Below are 16,409 nucleotides of genomic sequence, written 5' to 3' on the forward strand. Positions count from 1 at the left end.
CAACATCTCAAGAAATCAGTCCGGAAGTTAAAGCTTGGTCACAAATGTATGACCCAAGCATACAGTCATGGCCAAAAGCTTTGAGAATGACACAAATATTAATTTTCACAAAGTCTGCTGCCTCAGTGTCTTTAGATATTTTTGTCAAATGTTACTATGGAATACTGAAGTATAATTACCAGCATTTCATAAGCGTCAAAGGCTTTTATTGACAATTACATGAACTTGATGCAAGAGTCAATATTTGCAGCGTTGACCCTTCTTTTTCAAGACCTCTGCAATCCTCCCTGGCATGCTGTCAATTAACTTCTGGGCCACATCCTGACTGATGGCAGCTCATTCTTGCATAATAAATGCTTGGAATTTGTCAGAATTTGTAGATTTTTGTTTGTCCACCTGCCTCTTGAGGATTGACCACAAGTTCTCAATGGGATTAAGGTCTGGGGAGTTTCCTGGTCATGGACCCAAAATATCGATGTTTTGTTCCCCGAGCCACTTAGTTATCACTTTTGCCGTATGGCAAGGTGCTCCATCATACTGGAAAAGGCATTGTTCGTCAGCAAACTGTTCCTGGATGGTTGGGAGAACTTGCTCTCGGAGGATATGTTGGTACCATTGTGAGTGAGCCCACTCCCTTGGCTGAGAAGCAACCCACACATGAATGTTTTCAGGATGCTTTACTGTTGTCATGACACAGGACTGATGGTAGCGCTTAAGCTTTTTGCCAGATGCACCAAACAATATGGAATGGGATTCATCAGAGAAAATGACTTTACCCCAGTCCTCAGCAGTCCAATCCGTGTACTTTTTGCAGAATATCAGTCTGTCCCTGATGTTTTTCCTGGAGAGAAGTGGTTTTGCTGCCCTTGTTGACACCAGGCCATCCTCTAAAAGTCTTTGCCTCACTGTGCATGCAGATGCACTCACACCTGCCTGCTGCCATTCCTGAGCAAGCTCTGCACTGGTGGTGCCCCAATCCTGCAGCTGAATCAACTTTAGGTGATGGTCCTGGCGCTTGCTGGACTTTTTTGGGCGCCCTGAAGCCTTCTTCACAACAATTGAACCGCTCTCCTTGAAGTTCTTGATGATCCGATAATGGTTGATTTAGGTGCAATCTTACTGGCAGCAATATCCTTGCCTGTGAAGCCCTTTTTGTGCAAAGCAATGATGACGGCAGGTAACCATGTTTCACAGAAGAAGAACAATGATTCCAAGCACCACCCTCCTTTTGAAGCTACCAGTCTGTTATTCAAACTCAATCAGCATGACAGAGTGATCTCCAGCCTTGTCCTCGTCAATACTCACACCAGTGTTAACGAGAGAATCACTGACATGATGTCGGCTGGTCCTTTTGTGTCAGAGCTGAAATGCAGTGGAAATGGTTTTTGGGGATTCAGTTCATTTGCATGGCAAAGAGGGACTTTGTAATGAATTGCAATTCATCTGATCACTCTTCCTAACATTCTAGAGTATATGGAAATGGCCGTCATACAAACTGAGGCAGCCGACTTTGTGAACATTTTTGTGTCATTCTCAAAACTTTTGGCCACGACTGTACTTACAAAGTTGTGACAAATTGGCTTAAGCACAACAAAGTCGAGGTTATTGGAATGGCCATCACAAAGCCCTGACCTCAATCCTACAGAAAATTTGTGGGCAGAACTGAAAAGGCGTGTGCGAGCAAGGAGGCCTACAAACCTAACTCAGTTACACCAGCTCTGTCAGGAGGAATGGGCCTACATTCACCCAACTTATTTTGGGAAGCTTGTGGAAGGCTACCCCGAAATGTTTGACCCAAGTTACACTCAATTATTATGTGGTTAAATTGTTTATGTAAACTTCTGACCCACTGGGAATGTGATGAAAGAAATAAAAGCTGAAATAAATCATTCTCTCTACTATTATTCTGACATTTCACATTCTTAAAATAAAGTGGTGATCCTAACTGACCTAAGACGGGGAATTTTTACTGGGATTAAATGTCAGGAATTGTGAAAAACTGAGTTTAAATGTAGTTTGCTAAGGTGTATGTAAACTTCTGACTCAGTGCAACTGTATGTCTCAGTGCTGAAGCTGTCTGTGGTAACTGCCGTGTGTAAGGCCTATTTTTTTCCTTCTCCTTTCTTCTCCCTGGAGCTGTTCTGACAGTCTCTGGAGTTAACTGCAGCTTTAGCTCCCGTCTGACTGGATTACACAGACTATGGTGTCTATCTGTACTAGACCGTCTTACACACACACAAAATATTTTGCAGCACACCAGGAAAGGAGACAGAGGCTAACCTCTTGGGGGGGGGGGGGGGGTACAGTAAATCAGCTTACACACACGTCGTGGCCTGTTTGGGCCGTTGACTGGCTGCATAGCCCTTCCATCTCGACAGGTCAGTAAGCACATGGCGGGATTAGAACTGTGTGCGTGTTGGTTTTGTGTGCCCGTATAATTGTGACCAATTCCTTCGAGGGTTTGAGAAACAGATGTTTTAGGAGAGGATTTTTGGTTTGTGGGGGGGTCTCAGTATTTGTGTCTTCGTTTGTATGGGGCTGAAACGGATATTAGAAACGCTATGGGAACCATGGAGGGCCTAACCTGCAATCAGACCAAACAGTTAGAGTCCACCTTTGTAGATAATAGGATAGGATATCTGGGTGTATCTGGCAACCTCTAAACCTCAGCAGTCACTGGATCTAAACCTCAGCAGTCACTGGGTCTAAACCTCAGCAGTCACTGGGTCTAAACCTCAGCAGTCACTGGGTCTAAACCTCAGCAGTCACTGGGTCTAAACCTCAGCAGTCACTGGGTCTAAACCTCAGCAGTCACTGGGTCTAAACCTCAGCAGTCACTGGGTCTAAACCTCAGCAGTCACTGGGTCTAAACCTCAGCAGTCACTGGGTCTAAACCTCAGCAGTCACTGGGTCTAAACCTCAGCAGTCACTGGGTCTAAACCTCAGCAGTCACTGGGTCTAAACCTCAGCAGTCACTGGGTCTAAACCTCAGCAGTCACTGGGTCTAAACCTCAGCAGTCACTGGGTCTAAACCTCAGCAGTCACTGGGTCTAAACCTCAGCAGTCACTGGGTCTAAACCTCAGCAGTCACTGGGTCTAAACCTCAGCAGTCACTGGGTCTAAACCTCAGCAGTCACTGGGTCTAAACCTCCGCAGGGGGGGCTGGCTAAAACCATGATTTGATAAAGTATGGTATCCTTATGATTCCTGTATTGAAAGTCCCCGCCTGCTTGCCCCTACACCTGTTTTGCTCGGGACTGCTGCTGTTTTGAGCAATTTTATAACCAAGATATTTGATATTGATATTAGTGCACATAAAGATGCAGGCAAATTAATCTCGATTGAACATAAAGTACATAATTTCTGGAACCCAATTTAACAGTAAAATATATTTTATTCGACTTAACAAAAATATAAAAGTAATGTGTTGGGGGAGGGGTGTATTTCTGTCCGTAATAAAGCCCTTATGTGGAAAAATAATAATTCTGATTGGCTGGGCCTGTCTCCCCAGCATGTGGGCCTGGCTGCCAAGCAGCTGCACTCCCTGCCCAGTCATATGAAACCCATAGATTAGGGCCTAATTCATTTATTTCAATTGACAGATTTTCCTTATATGAACTGTAACTCAGTAAAATATTAGAAATGGTTGCGTTTTTTTATATATTTTTTGCTCATTATTAATCCAATTGGCTACCCAAAAAATGGATTGACAATCACTGGATTGAGTTGAACATTTAAAAAAATATATGTTGAACCACAACCTGAGGAGTTGAACCAACTTTGTTCTTGAACACCATCTCAGTAGACTATTAGACTTTTTAATAAAGCACTGTGAATGACTGTACAACATGCTACTCGTTTTTTATATTGCGTAATGCCAGGAGGGGGAAAAAAACTGGTGCACCGAAATCATGGCCTGGTGCCACCAACTGAAAAACTTAGTAGCGCTAGTGCAACCAGTGGAAAATGTTAAGTCTGAAACCCTACACACACACACACGCGCTACACTACTGTATGTAGGTTCCCTTTATGTGGATGAAAGAGGAGAGCCAGGCCCCCGTTTTAGCAGTTGGATTAAATCTTGTTCCTGATCATCTGTGGCAGACAGACGGACAGAGACGCTAGCTGGCTGCTCAGAGCTAATCCTTGTGATTGAGGCCGGGTCTCGCTGGTGCTGTCCCCGTTCTTACCCCTCTCCCCCTATCTATCTCCCTTTCCCCCCTCTCTCGCCCCTCATCATCTCCTCTCCATACCCTCCTTCTCTATTCTTGCTTTCTTCCTCATCTCCCTCCCCCTATTCCTCCTCCTCTTCATCCGTGCCTATGTGAGCCCTGGCCAGACCCTGAGACTGGCAGAGAAAGTGAGAGTGACAATAACAGGAACAGAAGTCTCTATGGTGGCTTGAAGACATTTAGATCTGACATCTTTTTTCTCAAGTGTGTGTGGGGTTTTTTCATGCCCTGCGAGCACTGTGTGACATTTTAAAGGGCAGTATCCCTCTCCCCGCCCCCATGTCTTCTAAAGGCAGAGCCCAGGGGCCTATGGATCCCGCTGAAACGCTCTCTCTGCCTCCTATTCGTCGTGTGCGCGTGTCAGTCTGTTTCCACCATGTGGTCAACTCGCGACTGCTAATCAAGCCTGCGAGGCTAGCCCAAGGAGACAGAGGGAGAGCGCGAGCTAGAGGAGGGAGCTAGAGAGAGAGAGTGCTTTCCTTTGTCCTCCTCACTAAAGCAGAGAGAGATGCCTGGGAGGAGAAGCAGACGGATGGAGATGGAGACTGAGGAAGGGAACAGGGGCGGGGGGGGGGGGTGTGTTAACAGAGTGAATGTCTGCACTCCTCTGTGGCATGACACTGTGGAGCCCGACGTTTCTTTCCACGCTCCCCTTTTTATCTCTGCTTCCTTTCCGCTTTCTTCCTCTCCTCCTCCTTTCCTGGTGTCTGTCCAGAATGAGCGTGTTAATATTTCAGAGTGACAGAAGTACTGCTCCAAACCCTTCCATAGCCCTAGGCGGTTGTTACCTAGAGGGTTAGAACACAGTGTGTGTGTGTGCGGTGTCTATATGACTACCACATGACAATCTCTGTCAGTGTCGTGCGGTTGTGTTGCGGTTGTGTTGCGATTGATCTTATCTTTTCTGAGACAGCTTGCAGTACCCCGTCAACCACCCTAGAGGGAGCCGTTTGACGGCAAGGCCAATACTACATCCTCAAGGACGTCCTCTCTCTGCTCGCGCTCCACACCGTGTACCAACCACTAGTGGATTTGGGAGCACCACACACACACACGTACACACACAGAGGTACATAGGCACACACACACATGGAGGGTGGGCGAGCGGGCGGGCAAGTGTCAACCCCCTCCAGCGCTGGTTGGGCTTGTTTGAGTCCTCTGGAGTGTGAAGGAGGGACGGGGAGAGGATGAATCTGAGGTGTGTGTGATTTTGTGTGTGTGGGTGTGGTTGTGTGGAACTCAAGGTCAATGGCAAAGTGAAGTGGATGAGAAGAGGAAACATTTGCGCACATAGCCCTCACCCTTTCTCTTTCTCTCTCCCTCACCTTTCTCTCTCCCTCCCTTCTTTCTCCCTCTGCCTCCCTTCTTTCTCTCTCTCCCTCCCTCTTTCTCTCCATTTCCTTTGTTTGACTCGTTTTATGGCCCTCTCTCTCCCTTTAACTGTCCTCCTCTCCTCCCTCTTAATTTCGCAAATACACTCCCTATTATTCTCTCTCTCTCCCCCCTCTCTCTCTCTCGCTCTCCCCCCTCTCTTGCTCTCCTCTCGCCCCCCCCCCCCTCTCTCTCTCTCTCTCTGTTTTAATTAGCTGGTGTAATTGCAGTAGTAAATCTTAGCTCATGTCCCAGGGAGAGTGGCTGATATAGGGCTGATTTAATAACCACAGCCAGTGGTAGCGCATTACAGCTAACCTCTAACTGCCTCTTCCCTGTGTGTGTGTGTATCGTCCGGGTGTTTTAAAGGGGGGTTTATGAGCTGTTTATGTGGTTGTGGCAGCAGTGAGAATGAGTTCAAGGTGAATCTGTGTCTGAGTGTCAGCTGTGGTGCCTTATCAGTGATGCAGGCTGAATAGCGTGTGTGTGTGTCTGTGTGTGTCTGTGTGTGCGTGCTTCATCAGTGATGCAGGCTGCATGGTGTGAGTGCGTCATCACTGCAGACCTTCATGGCCAGGAGAGCAGAGAGAGGTCAGAACGGCCCTGAGAGAATAACACACACACAACCTTTCTCTCTAGAACACACACCCTCTCATACACTCTCAGGGTCATTCTCACAGAGAGTGACAGAGTAGTAACCACTAGGACTGTGGTGTTCCTTACTGTTGGCTGATACATTACTATAGAAACAGTACTGTGGTTTAGCCAGTAGAGGTCACTCATACTCCACGCATCACCATACATACAGCCATCCACATGAGTGACTCTTTTGTTCTACAGCACATGGATCACTGGCATATACACAAAGTGTACAAAACATTAAGAACACCTTCCTAATATTGAGTTGCACCCCACCACCACCCACCCACTCTACAAGGTGTTGAAAGCGTTCCACAGGGATGCTGGCCCATGATGACTCCAATGCTTCTCACAGTTGTGTCAAGTTGGCTGGATGTCCTTTGGGTGGTGGATCATTCTTGATACACACGGTAACCTGTTAAGTGGGACAAACCCAGCAGCATTGCAGTTCTTGACACAAACCGGTGCGCGTGGTACCTACTACCATACCCCGTTCAATGACACTTAACTCTTTTGTCTCGCCCATTCACCCTTTGAAGGGCACACAGACACATTCCATTTCTCAAGGCTTCTTTAACCTGTCTCCTCTTCATCTACACTGATTGAAGTGGATTTAACAAATGACATCAATAAGTAATCGTAGCTTTCACCTGGATTCACCTGGTCAGTTTGTCACAGGAAGAGCAGGTGTTTTTAATGTTTTGTACACTCAGTACTCACAGCTAGTTCAATGATTAGAAAGTACATTTAAAATGGTTAAAAAATATATATATATGTGTGTGTATGTAGTTCTAGGGAGATGTTATAAGATTATGTAAATGTAAGGATGCCATAAGGGTTCAATACATGAAATAGATATACATGAAGTAGAGCTGCATTATGTTGAGACTTTATGAGATTTGGTCGGAAACGCATTGCAGAGGTCTAATTGAGTTTTAGAGTAGAGGCTTTTAGTATACTTTAAAAATCTGTTTTGGGACTTGTGTATCTTAACTCAATGATGTAGGTAATTCATTTAAATAAATATGTTGTCTGTATGTATGTATACTCTAGGGCTACTCTTCCAACCATATATAACTTCATTGTTTGGACTTTTTTACAAAGATTTTACATTCTCTAGATGGTACTTTTTGTCATGTCTTTACCATACCATCACAGCACACATGCAAGCTGATGACTGGTGGAAATGGCAAATAAATGACATTCTCATTTTGTCATGATTTGATTTTTGCTGTTTAAATGATTTTCAACTTTATACAGCCTTTATGAGATGACATGTGTGCACTGTGGGTCAGTGGAGTAATTCTTCCAAGCAGCTCCACTGTTCAGACACCAGGGGTGCGCAAGTGAGCACAGTCCTAGCCCCTCCCCTAACCCCTCCCACCCAGCCTGGCCGTCCCACATCCTGCTTCCCTTCCCCCCCTGCCCCACCCAGCCATCTGCTGTTGGGCTCCACATGCACTGCCAGGAATCCATTTTCCCTGCTTCCTTTCAGAAAGAAAAACAGGATGAAGGGGCTCTTTCAGTCCGAGGTTATTCTGGAACCCCCCCTATTCTTTCTCTCTTTAACACACACACACACCGTGGCGTAATGTGCACATTTTAAAGTTTAAAGGGACCAAGTCTCAGTCAGCTGTCCTTCTGTTAAGTTTAGACAAAAGACCTCATGCCACTTTTTAGCCTCCCCCTTCCCCATGCTCTCCATTTTCTCTCCAGTCTTTGTCACGTACATTCCATTCAAACTTTTAGAGTAACTTCATTTTCAAATTGTACGCGTGAGGCTTCCAGTCTAAACACATTGAATTAAGGTTGTGAAGTTCAAGACTTTGTAAGCAGGAGAAAAGTGTATTAATATCAGGAGCCTCTCAGTCCAAACCTTAAGAATGTGACTCTCGAAACCTAAAACCCTCTCCTCCACTTCTAGCTGGGGAGAAACTCGGGGCAGAAGAATGTTGTATGGGGGGGGAAGTTGTATTCAAGTTATATAATGTTGAGTGCACTTCTCCCAGCTGGCCAGTAGAGGTGTGTCATGAGCCACTCTTTTCCTCCAAATGCACACAATGGACTCTGCCATCTGTAAGCTTTTAGAATAAAAATAACCTTGGTCCAGTCTACTCCGCATGCAGGGAGTGGTATGAGAGAATGAAAGAGGAGAGGGAATGAAGGAGAGGGAAATGGATGAAATAAGAGAGCTTTTCTCTGAGAAGGGGTTGATTTTTATTTTTTTTGTTCTTTCCTGTTTCTCTCTTTTCTTCGCTCCAAGGCAGCGAGCCGTCACCACCTCACAGATTCTATCCTTTTAAGGAGCGAGAGAGAAGAGGATGGGGGGATGAGTAACAGTTCATGCCTGGTGACTGATAAACAGTCTCCTTTTTGTACAGACACTCACTCCGACAGACTTTTTAAAGAAAAATGTGTAACCTTTATTTAAGCTTTAACTATTCAACTACTGCATGACTTGGCTCTTCTCCTTAACCCTCCTCTCCTTCTTTGTTTCTCTCTTTTAGCAGGAGATAGATTTGTAATGTTAGTTGAACAGTAACGAAAAGACTTGAGAGCATACACACACACACACACACTTGTCTCCGTGCCAGACAGCTGTTGGAGAGGCAGGGGGCTGTGGTGGGGTAACCAGGGGGAGGAGGCGTATGGGGGTGAGTAAGGGGTCCCCTTTGTGCGGGTGGGGAGCAATAGAACTACAGCATGGACTATAAAACGAGAACGTTTGTGTGTTTGCTAATGGACATGCCATGTGTGTGTCAGTGTTCTCCCCCCATTGTGGCAGTTTAGTGTGAGTGGTGTGTTATCAGTGGCCTGTAGGGGTGCCATTGCACCATAAATGAGAGAACCTGTATGTGTGCAGCCGTTTTGCCCTCGGCCTAGGACCCGTTTTGCCCTCGTCCTAGGACCCGTTTTGCCCTCGTCCTAGGACCCGTTTTGCCCTCGTCCTAGGACCCGTTTTGCCTTCGTCCTAGGGCCCGTTTTGCCCTCGTCCTAGGACCCGTTTTGCCCTCGTCCTAGGACCCGTTTTGCCCTCGTCCTAGGACCCGTTTTGCCCTCGTCCTAGGGCCCGTTTTGCCCTCGTCCTAGGACCCGTTTTGCCCTCGTCCTAGGACCCGTTTTGCCCTCGTCCTAGGACCCGTTTTGCCCTCGGCCTAGGACCCGTTTTGCCCTCGGCCTAGGACCCGTTTTATGATAGTGATGTAATGACGACGTGTGTCGTCGTAGTGATGACGACGACGTCATAGGAAAGCTTATCAGAGGGCTGTGCTCTGATTGGCTAGAGCGCATCATGCACTATAATAAGCATAGGAGCACACTCTCATCCCCTCTCTCTCTCCTCTCATCCCCTCTCTCTCTCCTCTCATCCCCTCTCTCTCTCCTCTCATCCCCTCTCTCTCTCCTCTCATCCCCTCTCTCTCCTCTCATCCCCTCTCTCTCTCCTCTCATCCCCTCTCTCTCTCAGCTCATCCCCTCTCTCTCTCCTCTCATCCCCTCTCTCTCTCCTCTCATCCCCTCTCTCTCTCCTCTCATCCCCTCTCTCTCTCTCCTCTCATCCCCCCTCTCTCTCCTCTCATCCCCTCTCTCTCTCCTCTCATCCCCTCTTCTCTCGCTCTCTCTACAAAAGTATGTGGACACCTGCTCGTCAAACATCTCATTCCAGATTCATGGGCATTAATATGGAGTTGGTCTCTACTTCGCTGCTATAACAGCCTCCACTCTTCTTTCCACTAGATGTTTGAACATTACTGTGGGGACTTCCATTCAGCCACAAGCATTATTGAGGTTGGGCACTGATGTTGGGTGATTAGGTCTGGCTCGCAGTCTGTTCCAATTCATCCCAAGGTGTTCGATGGAGTTGAGGTCAGGGCTCTATGCAGGCCAGTTAAGTTCTTCCACACCGATCTCGACAAACCATTTCTGTATGGACCTCGCTTTGTGCACAGGGGCATTGTCATGCTGAAACAGGAAAGGGCCTTTCCCAAACTGTTGCTACAAAGTTGGAAGCACACATTTGCCTAGAATGTAATTGTATGCTGTAGTGTTACGATTTCCCTTCACTGGAACTAAGGGGCCTAGCCTGAGCCAGGAAAAACAGCTAAGACCATTATTCCTCCTCCACCAAACTTTACAGTTGGCATTATGCATTCGTGTAGGTAGCTTTCTCCTGGCATCTGCCAAACCCAGATTCGTCTGTCGGACTGCCAGATGGCGAAGAGTGATTCATCAGTTCATTGAACGCATTTCCACAACCAATGTTTGTCTGTCGAGATTGCATGGCGGTGTGCTCGATTTTATACACCTGTCAGGAACGGGTTTGGCTGGATAAGCCGAATCCGCTAATTTGAAGGGGTGTCCACATACTTTTGTATATATCGTGTATGTCCATCTCTATTTGTCTCTCTGATTGTGTGTGTCTATGTCCCTGTGTGTTTGTCTCTGTCCGTGTGTGTAACGGCGGATATCCTGATAGTCTTCCTGCTCTCTGTAGGCTCCAGGACAGAGTGTGCGAGACACAATGGTGTTTATGATTCCTATTGACAATACAGACAGTACACATTATGCACACTCAGACACACACACACAATACATTAGGTACATACGAAGACAACATATGCTTGTTGTCACACAGGGAAAACACATATGCTACCCACAGACAGCAGACAGGTGACAAAGATGCTAACAGGAGGTCATGATGCCCAAGTGAAACAAACAATGCTGTTCAGGCTGTGAGTAGTGGAGTGTGAGAGAGAGTGGGGCCTCAGACAAAGGCCTGCTCTTTGTTATTATACAGTGTACTGTGGTAGTACTGTTGTAGTAGTAGTTGTTGTTGTTGGTGGTAGTAGTAATGGTAGTACTATAGTGGTAGTAGTAAGGGTAGTACTGTAGTAGTAGTACTGTTGTAATAGTTATATATACAGTACCAGTCAAAAGTTTGGACACACCTACTCATTCCAGGGTTTTCCTTTATTTTTTACTATTTTCTACATTGTAGAATAATAAAGACATCAAAACTATGAAATAACAAATATGGAATCATGTAGTAACCAAAAAAGTGTTAAACAAATCTAAATATATTTGAGTTTTTTCAAAGTAGCCACCCTTTGCCTTGACAGCTTTGCACACTCTTGGCATTCTCTCAACCAGCTTCACCTGGAATGCTTTTCCAACTGTCTTGAAGGAGTTGTTGGCTGCTTTTCCTTAACTCTGTGGTCCAACTCATCCCAAACCATCTCAATTGAGTTGAGGTCGGATGATTGTGGAAGAAACTTTTAAAGTTCTTGACATTTTCTGGATTGACTGACCTTTTTTTTGTTACATTAGACTTATTCTAAAATGGATTAAAATAGTTTTACTCATCAATCTACACACAATACCCTATAATGACAAACCAAGAACTGTGTTTTAGAAATTTTTGCAGGTTTATTAACTTAAATATCACATTTACATAAGTATTCAGACCCTTTACTCAGTACTTTGTTAAAGCACCTTTGGCAGAAATTGTAGCATTAAGTCTTCTTGGGTATGATGCTACAAGCTTGGCACACCTGTATTTGGGTTCTTTCTCCCATTCTTCTCTGCAGATCCTCTCAAGCTCTGTCAGGTTGGATGGGGAGCGTCACTGCACAGCTATTTTCAGGTCTCCGGAGATGTTCGATCAGGTTCAAGTCCGGGCTCTTAGCTGGGCCACTCATGGACATTCAGAGACTTGTCCCGAAGCCACTCCTGCATTGTGGTGGCTGTGTGCTTAGGGTCATTGTCCTTTTGGAAGGTGAACCATTGCCCCAGTCTGAGGTCCTGAGCACTCTGGAGCAGGTTTTCATCAAGGATCTCTCTGTACTTGGCTCCGTTCATCTTTCCCTCAATCCCGCCTTGTGTCCCTGCCACCACCATGCTTCACCGTAGGGATGGTGCCTGGTTTCCTCCAGACGCGACGCTTGGCATTCAGGCCAAAGAGTTCAATCTTGGTTTCATCACACCAAAGACCTGAATGGCGGAGTGCTGCAAAGATGGTCGTCCTTCTGGAAGGTTCTCCCATCACCACAGAGGAATTCTGGAGGTCTGTCAGTGACCATCGGGTTATTGGTCACCTCCCTGACCAAGGCCCTTCTCCCCCGATTGCTCAGTTCGGCCGGGCGGCCATTTTAGAATAAGGCTGTAACGTAACAAAATGTGGTACAAGTCAAGGTGTCTGAATACTTTCCGAATGCACTGTATGGTATATTTTGAAATACCGAATGTATGGTTTTCAAAAACCATTTAAAAAATAGAAAGTCATATTTGGGAGGGGGGGGGGGGGGGACTGCATGCTATGTCACTGCTTATAACTAACTATAAGTTAAGTATAACCATAAGAAATCTAAGATGTGTTAAATAAATTATATCAAGCTCAAGGCTGCAACAGAGACTTTCAATCGCTTCCTGGATCAAGATCCCTGTTAGCTAAATTATTTTGTGCGTACAATTATTTTTGTGTGTGTGTGTGTCCAACACACTGAGCTCAACCCAGAAGTACGCACACTCCCCACAGACAAGTTCCTGACCCTTGTCCCAACAGTTTGAGTGTGTATGGTGGTGTGTTCGCTGCTGCTTTGTGCCTGCCTCCGAGCCCTCCATGTCCATCTGCATGAGAACTATGTCCAGTAGCCTTGTGCGACGTGAAAATTCTTCCCCCGTGGTGGTGGAGTGCTGTTTCTCCCGTCTACTCCGAGGTGTAACGTTACAATGCTCCCAACACCTCCATGACGTTCTACAGCTGGAGGGGGGAGACGCACGAAAAGGGCATCTCTCTCGCTCGCGCTCTCTCTCGCTCTGCCAGCCTCTATCTACATCCACCTCTCCCCCCTCTATTTCTATCATACTGTTTCTCTTTTCACCTCTGCTATATCACTCTTTCTGTTTTCCTTGTCATATGCTTTAAAAAGGTTACCATGGCCTCCTCTCCACTGCTATGTTCCTTTTTTTATCCTCTTGCGCGCCATCTATCTCCTCCCTCCAGTTGAAATGTGCTTCGGGATTGACGCGAGTCCTCTTGCCATTTCAGCTTTTATCTAAAGTGACTTAGTTGCCGTGCTCTACCAACTGAGCTACTGAAGACCAAATATTAACAATATAAAATCTTCACTCTCTCTCTCGCTCTCTCTTTCTCTGTGAACAGCTAAGAAAGACCAGGAGGGAGAGGAGGAGAGGAAAACAACCCAGAAGAAGAAGGTGAAAGAGTTGAAGGTGTTGGACTCCAAATCATCTCAGAACCTTTGTGAGTGTCGTCACCACCATCCACTATGCTCAGCTTCTCAGGGTTACAATGCAGCAAATGATCTATCAGTCACGTGTTGTTGGGTTGTGTGTGTGTGTATGAGCTCTGACTGGCTGTGTGTTTCAGCCATCTTCCTGGGCTCGTTCCGTCTGCCCTACGAGGAGATCAAGAACGTCATCCTGGAGGTCAACGAGAAGCTGCTCTCTGAGTCCATGGTGCAGGTACAGACCAGAGAGAGGGTGTCTTTGTTTGTCTGTCTGGCTGGCTGGCTGAACGTGAGCCGAGTCGGTGTTTCCTATGCGTGCGTTTTTATGCATTCAAATGTTGTATTCGTCCTGTGTGTAAATTAATGTTCTCTGTGTCTCTGTGTGTCTCTCTGTGTCTCTCTGTCTCTCTCTCTGTGTGTCTCTCTCTGTGTGTCTCTCTCTGTGTGTCTCTCTCTGTGTGTCTCTCTGTCTGTGTAGAATCTTATCAAGCAGCTGCCTGAACAGGAGACGCTAAATGTTCTGGGTGAGATGAAAGACGAGTATGAAGACCTGGCAGAGGCCGAGCAGTTTGGAGTCGTGGTGAGAACAGAACACACACGCTATTATGTGGAAAAATGAGGCATTAACAAAGCTCTGATTGGCCTGAATAACCCATAGCGTAACACATTAGACTTGGAAAACACGAACTAGCCAACTACACACACAAACCCATTGACCCTAGACAAACACTACCAGGAAATACAATCCCTCCCAACCCACTTTAAAGGAAACATAACTTATAAAAGGCTTTATAGAGCATTCACAAGTGTTCGTTTGCACTTAAAAGATGCTTCAGAAATCATTTATAACACATTTACCTCTTGTGTCTGTCATGGTCTCCAACACTGCCTTCGCTCCCGCCTCCAGATGTCGACGGTGAAGCGGCTGAAGCCTCGGCTGACGGCCATCTTGTTCCGGCTGCAGTTTGAGGAGCAGCTGAACAACATCAAGCCAGACGTGGTGTCTGTGACGGCGGCCTGCGAGGAGCTGAGGAAGAGCGCCACCTTCTCCCAGCTGCTGCAGATCATCCTGCTGGTGGGCAACTACATGAACGCCGGTTCCCGCAACGCCAAGGCCTTCGGATTCAGCATCAGCTACCTCTGCAAGGTGTGTGTGTGTGTGTGTGTGTGTGTGTGTGTGTGTGTGTGTGTGTGTGTGTGTGTGTGTGTGTGTGTGTGTGTGTGTGTGTGTGTGTGTGTGTGTGTGTGTGTGTGTGTGTGTGTGTGTGAGAGAGAGAGACGCACGTGTACATATCCACACATGCACGTCACTCGGAGGCCTTCACATTCAACATCCACTACTTCTGCAAGGTGATAGAGACCTACACGCGTAAATAAACACACACACAGACACAACCGCATATCTACATACACGCTACAGGGTTAGGACAAAATGGAGGTGATAAGCAGACTGCATTGAGGGTTTTAAAAGGGAGGGGGATCAAACTCTTGTCTGATTTGCCCTCTGTCCAATCAGCTGCGGGATACCAAGACGGCTGACCTGAAGCAGACGCTGCTGCACTTCCTGGCTGACGTTTGTCAGGAGCAGTATCCCGACGTCATGACCTTCCCAGACGAGCTCATCCACGTGGAGAAGGCCAGCCGAGGTAACCACGACAACCATGGACCACACTAAGGTCGGGCGACGTATCGTGATCAAGTAGTGATAAAATCACGGGCTGGATAGAAGCAACATCCTCCGTCCTCGTGCTTCACAATACTTGTCTTGCTTCCTCCTCTCTTAATTTTTATTCTTGTTCTCTTTGAAAGCGGCAACTTTAGAATATTTAGGAAATAGGCTACTGTTCATAACTTAAATTTGCCTTTAAGCTTTTATGATAGGCCTAGTAGGAGTTTAGGTTATTGGCCGTTTTGGTTTTGTTTTTAGATGGATTTTTTCCCGCACGGATCATTTATTTCTTAATGGGCTTCAACTTGAAGCTTGTATTTCAACATTTCTTTCTATAGTCTATTGCTATCATTTGATTGCTCTCGTTATGAGTCCCCTGGCTACTGTGCATGCGTAAAATGATGAAAGTGTAGCTTGGCCCAAAGTCCTATTCATATCAAATGCAGATGGAATATAGCCTGCGTTTTTTATTTTTTTTACATTATTTTTTAACAGCTAGACCCAATCTAGTTAAGGAGTGTTCCTTATAAATATACAGAATAGCTTTGAGCTATACAGAGCTAGAGAGAGAAGCAGTATTCTGACTGGACTTTTTGAGAGATCTACACACATAGATCTTGGGGGAATTTTTCATCTTAGCTACTTTACTCTGTTGCGTTCTGTAGGCTTGCATAACAGGCTGTTTATTGAAATAGGGCAATAGCAAATAGGACCCAGGCAGATTACTCGGAATGTCACTCGTGTGCTGACCGACTCTGTCCCTTAAGCCTACGGGGCGGCGCCAGTCACTTTTTAAATGGGCTAAACCATCGCCTGTCACATCGCTGTGTCGTCACCATCGGCGATGGCTGACAGTAGACGCTAGACGATGCTATCGTAATATTGCCCAACCCTAGACTACACCTAACATCTGCCCTCAGAACTAAGACGGGGGGTGGATGCAAATATTCGGACACAGTTTTCCTTTCCTTGTTTTCTCTCCTCATCCCCTTGCCTTTCATGACACGTATCGCCCCTTTTCCCCTCTAACCCCTGTGCCAGTGTCGGCTGAGACTCTGCAGAAGAACTTGGAGCAGATGGGCCGTGCGCTGATGAGTCTGGACAAAGACCTGGAGACCTTCCCTCCTCCACAGAGTGACAGGGACATGTTCATAGAGAAAATGAATATATCCTTTACTACTGCGAATCACGTTCACTCAAAGTCCAACTTATCTCCAGTCATTTTCACTTCCTCTGACCCAATAGAATGACGTG

General features: G+C 46.3%; 1 protein-coding gene across 3 annotated transcripts in view; it reads left to right on the forward strand.

The window, feature by feature from the left end:
• LOC139366187 (protein diaphanous homolog 1-like) overlaps positions 1 to 16,409 on the forward strand; it is a 142,671-nt gene that overhangs the window by 99,583 nt on the left and 26,679 nt on the right. For all 3 annotated transcript variants that reach the window (XM_071103374.1, XM_071103375.1, XM_071103376.1), the window contains 6 exons: positions 13,402 to 13,500; positions 13,627 to 13,721; positions 13,965 to 14,066; positions 14,394 to 14,633; positions 15,003 to 15,132; positions 16,197 to 16,321. In XM_071103374.1, the coding sequence (XP_070959475.1) occupies positions 13,402 to 13,500; positions 13,627 to 13,721; positions 13,965 to 14,066; positions 14,394 to 14,633; positions 15,003 to 15,132; positions 16,197 to 16,321 (791 nt within the window). The remainder of the gene's footprint in view (positions 1 to 13,401; positions 13,501 to 13,626; positions 13,722 to 13,964; positions 14,067 to 14,393; positions 14,634 to 15,002; positions 15,133 to 16,196; positions 16,322 to 16,409) is intronic.

Source organism: Oncorhynchus clarkii, chromosome 14, assembly GCF_045791955.1.
Source record: "Oncorhynchus clarkii lewisi isolate Uvic-CL-2024 chromosome 14, UVic_Ocla_1.0, whole genome shotgun sequence".
Lineage (NCBI taxonomy): Eukaryota > Metazoa > Chordata > Actinopteri > Salmoniformes > Salmonidae > Oncorhynchus > Oncorhynchus clarkii.